The following is a 17083-nucleotide window of genomic DNA, read 5'->3' on the forward strand; positions in this document are numbered from 1 at the left end:
CATGAATGTGAAGAACTGCCTATATGTAAAAATACATGATTTATATATTTAGAGATTTCTTAAGAATACAAGCAACACGAAGTTGCTTTATTTAAAAAGTCTTGAATGGAGACTTGAGGATTACTATTCATTTTCAAGGCTAACTGGTACGAGAATTGTGTGACATAAGCATTTTTCACCAAATATTACAGTCCAAAATGACAAGTTACACTCTGGTGGCCAAATATGTTTAAAAGGTTTTGGTATATTTATATGACAACTTGAAGAACATGGAACAGCAATTTTGTTCTAAAATATGTATTGCATCAACCCACAATCTATGTCCACTTATTTATTTTCTTAGTATCAGCACTCTCTCATCAAATTATTCCTAAAAGTTCAAGAAAAGTATAGCAGTGTTATAGCCTCTTTATGTTTAAGGTAATCTTTAATATCTTTAATGCCATCAACTCACAGAAGCTGTGAACTCTATATCTAGTGAAACATAACTGAACTGAGAACAAAAGAAGTAACAGAAAATCAAGTAATTACATCTGTATCTTAACATTAGTCATATCTTGATTATCTGCACCAATGGCACCAGTGGAAGGGACTGGCTATAAAAAATCATATATAATCTATTTAGTGGGACTGGGTCTATGGCCTTGTGCTTAGTAGCTGAATTTCTAATTGCCCAGTGTAACTTACTGCAAATGTGTTGTGAGGATGCCCATCACCAGAAGAGTGGCCACAGATACATAATTTTGTTTCTGGAAGCAATTCCTAGGTTAAACAAAGAGAATGAGGAGTTGGCTTTTTTTTTTCAATCTTAAGGCTTATGCTAATAATGTACATTACCATTTATAAAAATCATTTTTTGGGATTATTATCTTGGTAGGTCAAAATAGACAAGAATATTCCACTATTGTCTCACAGTTAACTAGTATAGATTTTAAAAATAGAAATAATTTGGCTGATGGAAAGTTGAATATTTGGATCATAATAAATTAACTTATAACTAAAAAATTCACTGATTATGTACCATGAACTTGCCTTAAGAACCTTTCTTCCCACTTGTAAGCTAAGAATCATAAATACTTCTATATATTTAAATGACACTGCAATTTTAGTGTATGAAATGTTCTTTGTTCTTAAAATGTAATCATCTCTAATTCTGAAAAAGCTAACCTCTGACTTGTAATCACTTATAACCAACATAAATGAACATAAATCCTGTCCTACCGTGTCATATGAGAACAATCACAATAATCTCTTTAAATAAACGGCTGTGGTTATGCATTATTATATAAAAATTATTGCCACTAAAATGTATCTAAGACTATGCAACCAACCTCCATAATATCTGTTAAAACCTGTTGAATTGTACCATTTGCATTGAAAACTACTCTATATACTCAAATGTATAGTTTGCATTTTTATCTGTAAAAGTAAAGTGATTATTTATTGATAAATGACATGGAATGTCATTTTTTACCTAAGTAGCATTAGATATTTCAAAGATTTTGTCTGAAGGGCAAAAGGATTACACTGCATTTGAATAGACCATGTGACAACACATCCTTAGACTTCATGTATGATATGAAAGGATGATCCCCATTCATAAGATACACAAGGGAAATTATAACTATACCAGAAAAGAAGAAAAGCAAGGAGGGATGTGTTAAGGGTGTCAGGGAGTATTTGTAGTGGTTTGATGCATGTAAATATTACATCTTATAAATAATTCTTTTCAAATACATCTATGAAGTTCAGAGGTTCTGTTTAAGAAATGAATTGTATATGTTTTACATGATACATGCCATTTTCTTGAGGATAAGAGGAACATCAATTCAAACAGGAAAAAATGGCTTCCAAAATATCCTTTTCCTCCTGTTTCCTAGGAAGAAATATGTCACCTGATGCTAACAGATGAAGACTGGGGGGAAAATGTTCAAGTTATATTTTGCTGTCAGAATTCAACAAATACATTTTCATCTAAATTATTTTGTCAACAGCCTTGTGGTACCCTTGCTAACCTTATTTGTCACCAGTGCATAATTAGATACACAGGGGTGTGACTCCAATTGAAGGTGTTGGCATTGTAGCACTCTGTGAAAATATTAACTATGAGGTTAACTCCAATTTTCTCTTCTTTAATTAAATGCACATGGTACTAATGAGGTAACCTACTGTTCCTTGATAGCACTAATTAGCTAAGAGGAGAGTACACTCTCACACTGCAATTTAAACCTAAAAATAAGGTTGAAATATGCTAATTGCAGGCAATTTAAAACAGTACAAGTTGAAGAACTAGTCATAATAAGAGAAACTGACTGCTTTACAGCTAGGCAGCTGTAACTTTGGTTAAAATCAAAACAAGCCACATGATTTTTGGACTGCTATTTAACAAGGTCATAAGCATCCTTAAAAAATGAAATGCTATTCCATACCATAACAATAAACCAGACTAACAGTAATAAAGCCCTCAGATAGACACTCATCTACATTAAAAAAAGTGATTGTCACAGTAACTCCAAAGCTGCCATGACACTGTTTATATTTAATACTGAAAATTAAACTTTATAAATAAGTAACGTCACCTTAAATTATTTCAAGAGCACCTAAGTTAAATAAAATATCAATATTTGTGTCCCTAGCGTTAACAAAACATGTTGGGATTATGGAGTCTTGTCATCCCAGTCAGGTCAGAAGGGTTGATACAGAGAGTAAGTTTCACTCCTGGAGGAGTACATAAACAGGAAATATTGAGATGATGTACAAGTACAATAATAAAAATACACAAAAATACTATGGAACAAAAGTGTATAGTTATAGATTTAAGGGATACAGATGCCAAAATATCAAAAGGATTTCATTAAAAAGGAGGTTTTCATTAGAATTCTACTAATTTTGTAGTTTTGGGATGGAAGCTGCCTGAGGCTTCACCATGAGAATGTTTCCCATTCTTAGCTCAACCGACTCAGAAACATAATTCCTGTAAACCTAACCAAATTCCAAACATATCTTCTTCAGATGCTATCTCAAATATTTCCTAAATTTAATAAAGGTATAACCTTGACAAAAAAATAAGACCAGGAAGAGCCTTTTGATTCATGAACAATGATATGTTTGTATTGGTATACAGTATATTTTTATTGTTTTTCTATTCCCTAAAATCTATGATATATCCTATTTTTATTAACCAGAAACACTGACTAACCAAAACACTCCTATCAAATCATTCCTGTTACCAGAGAGAGAAATAAAGCACATTAAAATGATACTGTAATTCATCCCCATCCACAGGGACAAGAGACAGAACTGTCTGACACTGAGGGCTCACAGTGACATTTCCCTGTCCCTGTCGCTTTGCATGGAAAATTATGAAACATAACAGTTAAACACTCAATACAAATAAAGAGTTAAAAGGCAAAATTTGTGAAAAGAGAAAGTCGAACACAGTAACTTAGACGTAAAGTAACCTAATGAAAGGCAAAGGCTTTTAAGTATTAGTTTCTACAGTTGAAAGTAAGTGAGAATAAACTTTGCACTATCATTAGCCTGCCATCATATCTTGCCAACAGGCTTGGTTGAAGAAATTGTGCTTTGAGAAACCCACTCAGGTTCTTCTCATGGTGTCCCTAAAGCTTTTTATGACAGGCGGAGACAGAATGTTGGTTAGAGATGCAATAAAACTCTGATCAACCATGCTTTAACAGATCCATGAAGCTGCAGGTTTGTAAAGAAGTAGCAAGACGAATAAAATCAGACAGTCACTAAGAAATGGATCTCCTGGAGGCAACCTGACATACTCCAGCAAATCACAGGGAAACACAATGGGAACCGATATTTTAAGTGCTTGCATCTGTTTCAAATAAGCACCAAAGAAACTTTCAACAGTGAAAAGGACAGACAATGTACTGTAACAGGCTTTCAACATAAACTTCAGAAGAAATCTATTCTTCAATTAAATGTGAATCATTGTAATTTTTTTTAAAAACAATAAAGAGTAAGTCATTTAGTGCTGAGCCTAAGAATGCTGGCTCTGGAGATAGTCTGCTGAACTTCAGATCTTACACTTACTAGTGGTGTGACCTTGAGCAAAATGTTTAGCTTCTCTTGTCTTCTCTCTCTAGACAGAGGATAATAAGTAACATTATCATAGTATTATTAAATATATCAATTGTAAAGTAATTAGAACAGTGCAGGTACCCATATGTTACCATTTATTAGCTATATACTTATTTGTTAGCTGTCATTGTTGCTTTAAAACAGTACTCAATTTTCAGATAAAAAGATTCATTGTTTCTACTATGTATAAAATGCTAGTATGTATTATAAAGGTTGCAAAAATTCCAAAACTCATTGTATCTGTTTTCAACCTATCAGTAGACTTCTCGATACATATTAAAGACTCTCCTGTATGAATAAAGAAATATTGTTTTCCTTTTAGACACCTGGTGGAGCAAAGCAAGACGTTAATATGGGTGTGCTTATATTTAGTGACAAGGTGAAATGACTTGTAAGAGAGAGAATACTTTTTTGCAAAGTTGATGAAGTGTAGTTTTCATAGAAAAATATATAATATATACATAGTATTAATATTATATATTGGCCCTTCCTAACAAATGAAAATATTTTAAATTATTTAATATAATTTGTTTTTTGAGGTTGGTTGAAACGACCCTCACATTTTTCTTTAACATGTTTAAAACTTTAGTGTCTTTAAGAACACAAAATCAAACACCACATGTTCTCACTCATAGGCGGGTGATGAACAATGAGAACACATGGACACAGGGAGGGGAGCACTACACACTGGGGTCTGTTGGGGGGAAATAGGGGAGGGACAGCAGGGTGTGGGGAGTTGGGGAGAGACAGCATGGGGAGAAATGCCAGATATAGGTGAAGGGGAGGAAGGCAGCAAATCACACTGCCACGTATGCACCTATGCAACAATCTTGCATGTTCTTCACATGTACTCCAAAACCTAAAATGCAATAAAAAAAAAACAAAAAACTTTAGTGTCTTATAATATTTAGGATAAAATAATATCTGAATGGAATAGTGGTTGTCTTAGTCCATTTGTGTTGCTATAAAGGAATACATGAGGCTGAATAATTTATAGAGAAAAGAGGTTTATTTGGCTCATAGTTCTGCAAGCTATACAAGAAGCATGGTGTTGGCATCTGCATCTGGTGAGGGCCTCAAGTGACTTCCACTCATAACAGAAATGGAAGGGGAAACATGAGTAGAGATCACATGATGAGAGAGGAAACAAGAGTGGAGGAAGTACCAGGCTCTTTTTAACAACCAGCCCTGTGGGAACTAATAGAGTGAGACATCACTCACCATCACAAGGATGGCACCAAGACATTCATGAGGAATCCACTCCCATGACCCCAACACTTCCCATGAGGCCCCACCTTGGGGTCAAATTTCAACATGAGATTTGGAAGGTCAAATATTCAAGGCATAGGACTGATCTACATTTTAAAAGTACAAAAATGAAAAAAAAAAAAACAATGTTCAGCTAGGCAAGAAGTATGGACATTCTTCATGTTATAAAACAAATCAAACTTTAAAACAATAACAAAAATAAATGGATGATTGCCTTCTGCCCCTCTAATTGTTTTGTTGTGTTTGCTCATTCGGTTGCTTGTTTCTAGGACATCCATCATATCTGATGGAAACTGTCCCAGGGACAAGGTAGCTATTAGGTTGTACCAGGATGACATATTTTAGCTTTGCAAATTCATATAACTTCATCCTTCTCTAGCCCATTTCTGAAAAAAAAATTTTAAATTTCCTAGGTCAGATAGAGGAGACGAAGAAAAGAGAAATGGTACTTATAAACTGTTTGGAGTATTCCACAAGACAGGTGGATCACAGAAGTTGTTCTCTTGGGACTAAGTGCCCCAGAGGACCAAATCTGTATAAGTGCATGTCTAAAAAGTTTTCACTCTTTATTCTGATGTAGTTAGCCTTGTCTTACTTCCTTTTGTGACACAGATAGAGTCCAAAACCTGTACAACATTGAGAAGACCATGGTGTGGACTGAGGAAGGAAAGAAAGTCCAGAAAGGTAAAATTATTTGTAAAAATGTATGCTTTTATTTATTTACTTATTTTGAGGCTGCTGTGTATCATATATCCTACTATACAGGTTCCCAAACTTGAGCATGTAAAATAATCTCTGGAGAAGCTTGTTATGATTGCATATTCCAGGCTCCTTTCCTAGTGATTCAGATTCAAAAGATCTGGGATAGTGTCCAGGGATATGCATTTTAACAAGGATCTTGATTATTGTGATTTAGAAGATCTATGGTCATAATTTGAGAAGTATTGCCTTCTGTTTATGATATTTCCATGATAGATAATTTTTCATTCTTTTAGTCCATTATTAATTTAGTCAATGTTTTTTCAGTACCTACTATGACCTATAAACTGTATTACTCATGCGATATAAAGGTGAATGAAAATGATCTCTCCATTTAAAGGAGAGTGGAAAAAAAAAACAACAACGTAAGTGCCATTTGCATGGACTCTGATTTTTGTTGTGTGTCCATGTGTGAACCCCTTTGGCAATCTGATAAAATCTAGAATCACCTTCTCAGAGAAAAAAAAAAAATCAGTTGCATACAATAAAATAAAGCATTAGAAAAAAATGGATTATATTGAGATTCAGTTATAGAAATATTAAAAAAGCCACATTTGTGAAATATTAATAAGTATGTTATTTATTAAGGCATTAAATAATAAGATATTATAGCAGGCATAACAACTACTACAATTTTCAGTAATGGGCACAAATAACATTTCGAGATTTTTTTTTTTTTTTTTTTTTTGAGACAGGGCTTCGCTCTGTTGCCAAGACTGGAGTACAGTAGAACAATCTTGGCTCACTGCAGCATCGCCTCCTAGGCTCAAGTGATCCTCCCACCTCAGTCTCCCGAGTAGCTGGGACTACAAGTGCACACCACCATGCTCAGCTAACTTTCTTTAATTTTTGTAGAGACAAATCTCACTATATTCTCCAGGCTGATCTTGAACTCCTGGGCTCAAGTGATGCTCCCTCCTTGGCCTCCCAAAGTGCTGGAATTATAGGCATGAGCCACTATACCTGGTCATATTTCTAGATACTTTTACCAACTGTGATGAGACAGAAACACTTTTTGTAATTCCTATCACTGACAATGTCACAGATACTGCTAACACTACTGTGGTGTGTTGCCTACATTCATAGTAGAAGAATATGTTGAGTTTCAATTAGGAGTGAAAATATATATAAGAATAAGTTTTTTCTTCCATTTAAGTTCATAAATGCTGAATTCTATCCATTGATCCTAAGTTTTAAAGTTGCTGTATTAGAGACAAATGTTGAAGAGACAAATGTATTAGAGACAAAATTGTTGAAGACATAAAAAGAACAGTTTGACCATACTGAAAGAAGGCATTTTCTAGCTGGCTCCCAATTAGTAGGAATTCATTACTTGGAAAAAAGTGAGGAAAAAAAAGGGAGAATGGAAAGGGTTTAGGATTATGCCTACAAAATGTTATAGTTTTGGTAGGAGTATGCTATAAATGGGGCCAGCAGCTGAGAGGCAAGGCTAGGAAGATTTGGATTATGAAGAGTTTTGCAGATTGGGAATTAGTAGATTGTTTATTTATTTATTTATTTATTTATTTTTAAGACAAGTAGAAATCATGAGGGTGTGACTTCAGACTGGAATTGGCTGGCAGCTTAAGTTTCCCAAAGATGCATCAGACAGTTGCTTCTGGTAAGGGCCAAAGCAGTAGCAGTGACATGAAAAAAGGATACCCAATTTGAGGACAGGCTAACTTCTGAGGCTTTGATGACTACCTGAGTGACTAAGTGAGAGAATAAAGGATAAGCGGCATTGGAAGCAGACTGTGATACCACTAGAAAGATAGCAGAAACAAAGACAATTCTTAAAGAATGAAAGAGAATTTGGAAATAGGAAATGAGAAGTTGGCGGCTGAACATCTAGGTAGATGTTCCTAACAGACTTCTGGGTATACAAGACTTAAGTTCAGGAGATGAGGCAAGATATACAAATACCTGAGAATCAGCACTTTATGTAGTGGTAATGCCACAGGGAGTGGATAAGTTCTGGCAGTGAGGTCATCTAAAGGAGCAGTTCTCAGCCTGCACTGTGGGTCAGCATCACACATAGAGCTCTGTATACATAATGATGGTCGGGTTCAACTTCCTGATTTAACTGGGCTTGGTGGAGACCAGACATTTTAACAAATAAACATCCCAAGTAATGATAATGTGCAGCCAGAGTTTTAGCACCACTGATATAAAAGTTAACAGAAAAAGTTATAGACAAGAGATGAGGAAAAGCCAACAAAACACAAAGAAGAGGAATGTCAAGATAAGTGTTATCAAAAGTCTCAAATGTTTTGACAGGATCTACTAACATGAAAATTGAATTCAACTCTCTGAGGTGGTCAATGATATTCAATAGAACGATTTCAGAAAGGTAGTGATATGGTTTATCTCTGTCCCCACCCAAATCTCATCTTGAATTGTAGCTCCCATAATCCCCATATGTCATGGGAGGGACGAGGTGGGAGGTAACTGAATCATGGGGGCAGCTATTTCCAGTACTGTTCTCATGATAGTGAATATGTCACAGGAAATCTGCTGGTTTTGTAAAGGGGAGTTCTGCTGCACACGCTCTCTTGCCTGCCGCTACGTAAGATGTGCCTTTACTCCTCCTCTGCCTTCTGCCATGACTGTGAGGCCTCCACAGCCATGTGGAATTTGAGTCCATTAAACCTTTTTTTCTTTATAAGTTACTCAGTCTCAGGTATGTCTGTATTAGCAGCATGGTAACAGACTAATACAGGTAGTAAGGAAAGGAACCAGGTTATAATACGTTGGAAAAAGAATGGAAGTTGAAGTGTAAACAATTCTTTCTAATGGCCTAATGATGAAGAAAGAAAAACATGGTTAAGATAATTGTCTGATATAAAACTAATAGGGATGCATGAATGTGATTTTGTTTAATTGGCGTTTGTTTTTAAAGGTCGGAAGGGAAGGCACACCGATAAATGGGAGACTGAAGACACAGGAATGAAGATGCGCTGCAGCTGACAGGATGAGGTTCTGGAAGAGGTGGACGGGGGCAGCTGTCACGCACAGGAAGAGAAATTGGCCTTGGAGAGAAGATCTTATTATGATACAAGGGATATAATCGGAGATGCCAATGTAAGTTTGTTTTGGGAGTAGAGGTAAGAGAGGCAGAGGGAGTTCTTGCCCGGCGGTCTCTAATTTTTTTTTCTGAAGTGCAAGGTAAAGTCACTGAGAAGAGGGGAACGGGTGTGACTTACATGCTTTAAGGGTACGGTGAAGGCTAGAAACTGATGCAGAGAGAGAGGCAGAGTAAGGTGTCCAGAGACCTGTGAAACAATTGCTAAAAATCAATGAAGACTAGCCTAAAGTTAGAGAATCAATACTGCCTGATATTGTTATTCTCTGTAGGACTATTCAGTAGCTTGCTTGGGAGTAGGAATAAGAAAAGCCACAGCTTGAGAAATGGAAGAACAAATGCTGTAGCAGGGTCGCAAAGAATGGTTCAGAATAGTGAGAGTGTCTAAGGCCATCCTTAATCATGAGCTACAACATGATCAGGAAGAAGTCTGGGTGGGTGAAAATGGTGGTGGGCTATCTGTGGGAATAACAAAAGAGCATGGTGGAAGAGAACATGGTGCTCAGAATGGGAATTCCTTAGGTCCACCAATTTAAAGTGACTTTAAAGAACAGGTCCAAGTTAGGCATGGTGGCTCATGTCCATAATTCCAGCACTGAGGGAAGCTGAGGTAGAAGAATGACTTGAGCCCCAAGAGTTAGAAGCTAGCAGTAAACTATGATCATGCCACTGCACTCCAGTGTGGGCTACAGAGGAAGACCATGTTTCAAAAAAAATAAAAAATAAAAAAAACAAGGATAGGTCCATGGTCATGGAGAACATTTTTAAAGAAATCTGTTCATGAAAGTTTATCATTTTTATGCTTGTTTTCTTCATGGATCAGTGTAAAGTTTTAAAAGCAGTATATTTTCTTTTACCTGGTAAGCACATGACAAGTGCCATTCATTGGTAATGAACTCAACATGAAGATCCAAATTTACAAAGTTAAATGAGAGATTACTATTTCCTTAAGAGAAGAAATTATTCAAATTAAAAGAGTTTAGACAGTATTTATTTAAATAGAAGGCAAATTTATTTAAAATAAATTTGATTTTTAATAATCCTTAGGAAGATAGTGCATAGATTGAGGTAAAATTGCATAAATTAGTGAATCTTCATACACAAATACATTACTCAGTGCTATTGTCCTGTACTTCTCTATAGTATTGAGTTTCCTTGGTGTTGGAAGAGTAATATTCTTTGAGGGAAAAAAAAAAAAAAAAAAACTCATGTCAAAGCTAGGCTGCAGTCTAGAAGCAAAACAATTCAAAGTTAACATATATGAAATCTGTTGACATTGCCAACTTAGCATTTACTCTTCTATTTGGTAACAGCACCACATTTTTCTTTGGGAACTACCTTCATTCTGTACCCCATTACATGCAAATTGGTGGGACTGGCTCAAGGGTGAATAGGTGATACAAGCTAGGCCAATTAAATTTCCTCTCCTAAGAACTTGATTTTTCAGGTATGTGACAAGTGCATAACAAACAGTGGGAGTTCATAAAATCCAGTGATGGGGATGCAAATAGCCTATTAGATCCTATTCTGCTTTTTGCTCTTTCTGAGACCAGATTTTTGCTTAGCTTTGCCTTGTATTTTGTAAGCAACTCTATATCCTTTGAATAAAGTCAACTATTATTTTTAAAAAATTTCTGTGACTTGAAATCAAAGTTATAAATTAACAAGATAACTTTAATATACATATTTCAGTCAATGATCATACTGTGAAAATTAGAATTAAATCTTAATAACTTTAAAAATAAATTTTGGAGCAAATTTTGGGTTATAATCCATACGGAACAGCAAAGATAAGATTAAAAGTCATGATCTTGCCCTCATTTTTCATTGTTTGCAAACTTAAATGAAGTAATTAAAAATTGCTATTATAATTTCAATTCTTTTTTTGGGGGGGATGAGGGTGGATAGAGTCTTGCCCTGTCACCCAGGCCAGAGTGCAGTGGCACAATCTCAGCTGACTGCAACCACTGCCTCCTGGGCTCAAGCAATTCTTGTGCCTCTGCCTCCCAAGTAGTTGACATTACAGGTGTGTGCCACCATGCCTGGCTAATTTTTTAGCATTTTGGTATTTTTAGGTTTCCCTATGTTGGCCAGGCTGGTCTCAAACTCCTGGCCTCAAGGGATCCACTTGCCTCTGCATCCCAAAGTGCTGGGATTACAGGTGTGAGCCACTGTACCTGGCCATAATTAAAGTTTTATAAACATATTTTTCCATCCCTAAAATGTCAAGCTTGTTTAATTAGACTTTACATCGTACAAAGCACGACTTAATATGTAAAAATGGCAAAATAAAACTTTGGGTTAAATACAAAATTGCAACACAGCACAGTTTATTAATGGGTATTTGCATATTTTATTTTTATCGTAATTTAACATTACATACTCATGCAATTTTTCTTCAACAGATTCAAAATGTAAAATAAACGCTGCTCTTTTTATTAAAATAGGCTAGGTTAACAAAGAAAGTTTAGTGGCAGCCACTGTCCCAATGCAGATACCATAGGTATTTGGAGGATTTCAGATTTTAAAGTACTTTATATTAACCAATTAAATCCATTGACATTCCTAAAGTAAGATTTTAAACTAATTTTAAAATAAGACATTTTTAAGATTAAAAAGGACTTAACAAAGATTACAGAATGTAACAGTGTCAAATTCAGATTTTTCACCCTGTTTTTAGTCATTCCCCTTCTTTTTCACTTCAAAAAGCTGCTATCATAGCTGGCACTAATTGGCACCCTTGTTAGAAATTGCAGCAGAGAAGCCAATGATAGAAAGAGCATATGGACACCTCTTAAGCCAGGCTGTCTCCACAGACAGGTAAGGCTGAAATCAAGGAAAGGGCAGATGACGTGGCTGCTGTCTGTGGGCAGGCTAAAATCTACACCTGTTCACTGAGTACATATACAACTTGAATTTCCAGAAATGCTAATCAAATATTTTTCATGTGCCTAAAGTCACTGAAAAAGAAAAGCTGTGCATAGCGCTCCTAAAGGGATACAGTTAATATATTTTGAGAGAGCATGAAGGCAGCAGACAATAGGTACTTCTGACATAAGATATTCCTGCAGAATGGACTATTTTGTTTTTGCTTATTTGTATGCATGTTTGTTTTATTCAAGAGAAGAGTTTAAGCTCTTTGGGAAAAAAATTGCTGGATTTCTTATGAACATCTGGAGAATGAAAGACAAAAATTTAACATATATAATAATCAATAGACAAAACAAATAGCTTTTATGTATATGCTGCCATCTCACTTCTGTGGGACACTACAGAACACCACTCACTAGGTTAAGAATCAGCTGCAAAGTCAAGCAGGAGCTACTAACCCCAAGAATGCACAGACATATCAGGAAGGCAAATGGTTAGTGATGAGTATCATAGTAAACACTATGACAGATGTATGCACAAGGGCAAAGGAAGCATAGATAAAGGGTACTTGCAGGGCAGATGAGATAATAAAGGCCTCTAGGTAAGAATAAATGGACATTAGTGTACAAATGGAGGCCTGGTGGGGTAAAGATGGAGACCATTTAAGACTAAAGAAGTGGTCGATGTAAAAACTTGAAGGTGTCTGACCCCTGATGTATTCTGAGAAGCACAGACAGTCCCATAAAGTCAAACAAATTAATTCTAGGGAAGAAGGGATGTAGGGTTGAGGACAAAAAGAGAAGCAAAAGCCAGCTCTTCAAGAGCCCCATATAAAGCAAAGTGGGCTTTATGCCCTTCAGATTTCTCATTATTGTGTACACCACCTGTCTTTTCTCTTGAAGGATAAATGAAGGGTCAAACACGTAAAAACATTTCTGACATATCTGGAGTCCTATTAGTGTTATCTTCAAGAAGTAACTGTGATGAATGCAGAATTGACACAAGATATTCTTTTAAATAAAGCCTTAATAGTAATTTCTTGACAGCAAACAATAACTTTGTTTCTATGAACTCCATCTCCTCTTTCTTCCTGTCAGTTTATTTCCTATGACTTCATATGTGTTTTATTACTTAATATTCTTTCTTAGATTCATTAAATACATGAGTACTCTACAGTATATTAAAATTCAGGGCCAGGTGAGATGGCTCAGGCCTGTAATCCCAGCATTTTGGTAAGCTGAGGCGGGTGGCGAGGTCAGGAGTTCAAGACTAGCCTGGCCAAGATAGTGAAACCTCGTCTCTACTAAAAATACAGAAATTAGTCAGGAGTGGTGACGGGTGCCTACAATCCCAGCTACTTGGGAGGCTGAGGCAGGGAATTGCTTGAATCCACGAGGCGGAGGTTGCAGTGAGCCGAGATCATACTACTGCATTCCAGCCTGGGAAACAGAGACTCTGTCTCAAAAAAAAAAAAAAAATGAAAAATGAAAAAAAAAAAGTTCAGTGTCAAAATTCTTGTTGCAAAATTCTGCTTTTCAGAACATAAAAACAGTGGAGTACTAAAATAAAACTTATCTGAATTGCATTGTCATTAGACGTATAAAAATAAATTTTGTAGTACCAAACATAAAGTAAGAAAATAATTTGACATGGTAGTACATTTCCATTTTTAGGAAAGTTTTGTGATAAACCGAACAAAAAAAGTTGGAAAACACAATTTTAGCTCAAGTTTATAATACAGTACTAAAGGAAGTGAAATGAACATTTTAAAATTTGAGGTTCAGAAAAAGAAATACTTGATATTATGTTTAACATGAATATTTACCCTTTCTTTGCTATTTAGAGCATTCAGAGTATAATTTCACAGATTATATATATTTTTCTTAATGTGATTTTCAGACTACATCTAATGGAAAATGCCCAGTTAGGATTAAGACACATAGTACAGATGTTAAACTACATTTGCATGCAGTTATTTCTAAAACAAATGCCAGGGTACTGGATCTATTGAAATGGCTTTCGGGATGGCTGGCACGACATATGAAACCAGCTTCCAATCTCTGAGTAAGTCTATATTGTGAATATTTCAAATCAAGACACTGAGCACAGAATAACCTTAGATTTTCCAAGAATGTATGGAAATAGGGTTTGAGCCTAAGGATTTAATGTAGGGATTTATTAACTTTTAAGCAAAAATCTTTCTTGCTTAATGTAAAAAATTCATTTTACATATTAATTTCAAGAGATGAAAAAATAAAATTACTAAAAAAAGTAAAATAATAGGCAGACTAAAACAGCATAGTAACAGAGTAGAGGTATTATATACCATTTAGCTTGTTTTAGAGTTTTTCCTTCAAAAAATACAAAATATCTTTAAAGTTACTATTTTTTCTTAATAGAAATCTCACTATAGCTTATATTCTTATAGAGATACACTTTCAGCAACAAACTAAACTATTCAAAATAATTCCGAAGTACCTTTGTGGCGAAATTAATCAGAAACTTTGTCAGCATCAGTAAATACTGTGCTTTATAGGGCATTATGTTTTCACGGAGGAACTGATCATGGATGTCCTCAGAGTTTATGGATGAGGCAAGCCCTTCAATTACTTTTTGGTGGTTTTTTCTGTGGGAGTGTATTTTTGGATTAGAACTTGATTCAATGAATGAAGCATGAAGATTCACTGCAATATCTACTATATATCAAAACAAAACACGATCGTATTACTAATTTTTCCAAATTCACAGAGGATCAGTATCTCTTTTACTGTATGCTTTATTCCTTAGTGGGGAGCAATTCAGATTACAGTCACCTCTAGGAATGTATGAGGGGACTGGAGGATGTGGCAGTTCCTCTTCTGATCCCTGGAGGGGAAGCAGCAGCAGCCCCTGGATCAGCTTCTATTCATCTGGTGTTGGTCTCAGTGGCAGCTCCTTTTCTTGCCAATAAGGATACATGAGGAATAGAGACTGCATGTAGCATATACAGAAGCTTATCTTGTTGGCATCTCTGATTATGATTGGTCCCTATAAACCTCTTACCCCTCCTCATTTTGATGTGAAGTAGAGAGGAAATCTGGAGGAAGAGGACCAATGCTTTAAAAACTAAAATTCCAGCAGAAAATTTCTTACCATTTGACAAGAAAATTCTCATGATGCCAAGAAAAACTCCAGTAGTAGCCCATCGCTACCATTTGCTTTTGCTTTCATATTGAAAGTTGTTTCATACATTGCAGAGTAAACATCTAATATCATTACCAAGTTCAATGCCATATCAACAGCGCTTCCTGACAGGCGGAGATGATGGGGATATAGGACACAAGGGAATAAAGAGATTCAGAGCCATTCCCATAGAATCTTCAGTTAGCAGTGATGATGGAGATCCTCTCCATGGTGGAGCTCATGTAACTTTCATCCCTTCCTTTGCTATATATATATATATAATTTTTTTTTTTTTTTTTTTTTTTTTTTTTTTTTTGAGACAGAGTCCTGCTCTGTCACCCAGGCTGGAGTGTAGTTGTGTGATCTCGGATCACTGCAACCTCTGCCTCCTGGGTTCAAGCGACTCTCCTGCCTCAGCCTCCCGAGTAGCTGAGATTACAGGCATATGCCACCACACCTGGTTAATTTTTGCATTTTCAGTAGAGATGGGGTTTCACCATGTTGGCCAGGCTAATCTTGAACTCCTGACCTCAGGTGATCTGTCCACCTCAGCCTCCCAAAGTGCTGGGATTACAGGCATGAGCCACTGTGTCCAGCCCTTTTGCTCTATCTTAACCACAAATCAATATACTTGGGTTTCATACAATGAAGACATTCAAGAAAAGGTAATATTCACATTTAATACCTTGTCGTTCCCTTTATTTTGATCTCATTTTCTGAAAATGAAAATGAAAAACATGAACAGCAACTAAGAGGCACTATATTATCAGTAACAAAGGAGAAAAAGGCACCTGGTTTAGAATAAGACTGATGTGAATTCACATCCAGCTCAAACTACCAGCTACATGACCTTAGATAATGTAATTTAACCTTTCTAAGCCTCAAGTGTCCATTCTGTGAAATGAAAGAGCATAAATAAACACATTACCAGGTACACAAAGTAAGCACTAAATGCATGCTACCAAAGCAAATTAAAATTATAAATGCTTCAGGATCTCTGCTTTGTTAAAGAAAAAAGGGACTAAAAAAATAATGGGAACATCTGACTTGTGAAACATCTCTGGTTGATTCCTTGGTCTACCTTTTCGCTGGCCTTAGTCACTCATGTAGATAGATGACTCATATTACTTGTCATTAAAGTGCCTATAAGACTAGCCAGGGACTAAGAGAAAGCCCTTTTTTAGACCGAGGTATCTGAACCATGGCCTTGGGCAATTACAAAATCATCATACAGATATGTGGATGAACTAGTAGTAAAAGGCAAAAAAAAACCAAAAAAACAAAAAAAAAAACAAAATTAGCATTTAAGAATTTAACATTAAAATACTATTGAAAGTAACTAGATGCTATGAAGAAAAATTATTATTAAAATAAATGTAATGCAATTTCTGGAAATAACTTATTTATTGAGAGTTTAGATACATAAAGATGAAAAGCTAATATGAGTTCTAAATTAGAAAATGTATTAGGAGATCAAAAGCTATCATTGTAATCACTACGTAACACAATAACATAAAATAGTAGTCCAACGCCAGAATCAACTTAAACTTTCAAAAAAACATCAGGATTATACCCATACCAAAAATAATACAGAATTGCCATTTTTACATATAAACAGGTTTACTGGGAAAGAAAATGTCAAATTTTAGAACTGTGTTACTGTCTATTAGAAATTATTCATTTCTAAGGCAGGACCAAGTTTCATTAGCCAATAGCTGCTCTGAAGAATGAAGCTAATTTACATTTAAAATAGGAGTACAGTCTACTCTTTAAAAGCACAATGGTAAACACACCAATTTGACAATTACATTAATATGAATATTTGCATAA

At 35.5% G+C, this 17083-nt stretch overlaps 1 protein-coding gene across 11 annotated transcripts in view; it reads right to left on the reverse strand.

Moving 5' to 3' along the window:
- FOXP2 (forkhead box P2) overlaps nucleotides 1-17083 on the reverse strand; it is a 583344-nt gene that overhangs the window by 124422 nt on the left and 441839 nt on the right. For 5 of the 11 annotated variants that reach the window (XM_064374240.1, XM_064374228.1, XM_064374243.1 and 2 more), the window contains one exon: nucleotides 688-762. The exons of the other annotated variants lie outside the window; for them this stretch is intronic. In XM_064374240.1, the coding sequence (XP_064230310.1) occupies nucleotides 688-762 (75 nt within the window). The remainder of the gene's footprint in view (nucleotides 1-687; nucleotides 763-17083) is intronic. 11 annotated transcript variants of the gene reach the window in all.

Source organism: Aotus nancymaae, unplaced genomic scaffold, assembly GCF_030222135.1.
Source record: "Aotus nancymaae isolate 86718 unplaced genomic scaffold, 86718_ANA_hifiasm-v0.15.2.pri h1tg000002l, whole genome shotgun sequence".
In the NCBI taxonomy this organism is placed as follows: domain Eukaryota; kingdom Metazoa; phylum Chordata; class Mammalia; order Primates; family Aotidae; genus Aotus; species Aotus nancymaae.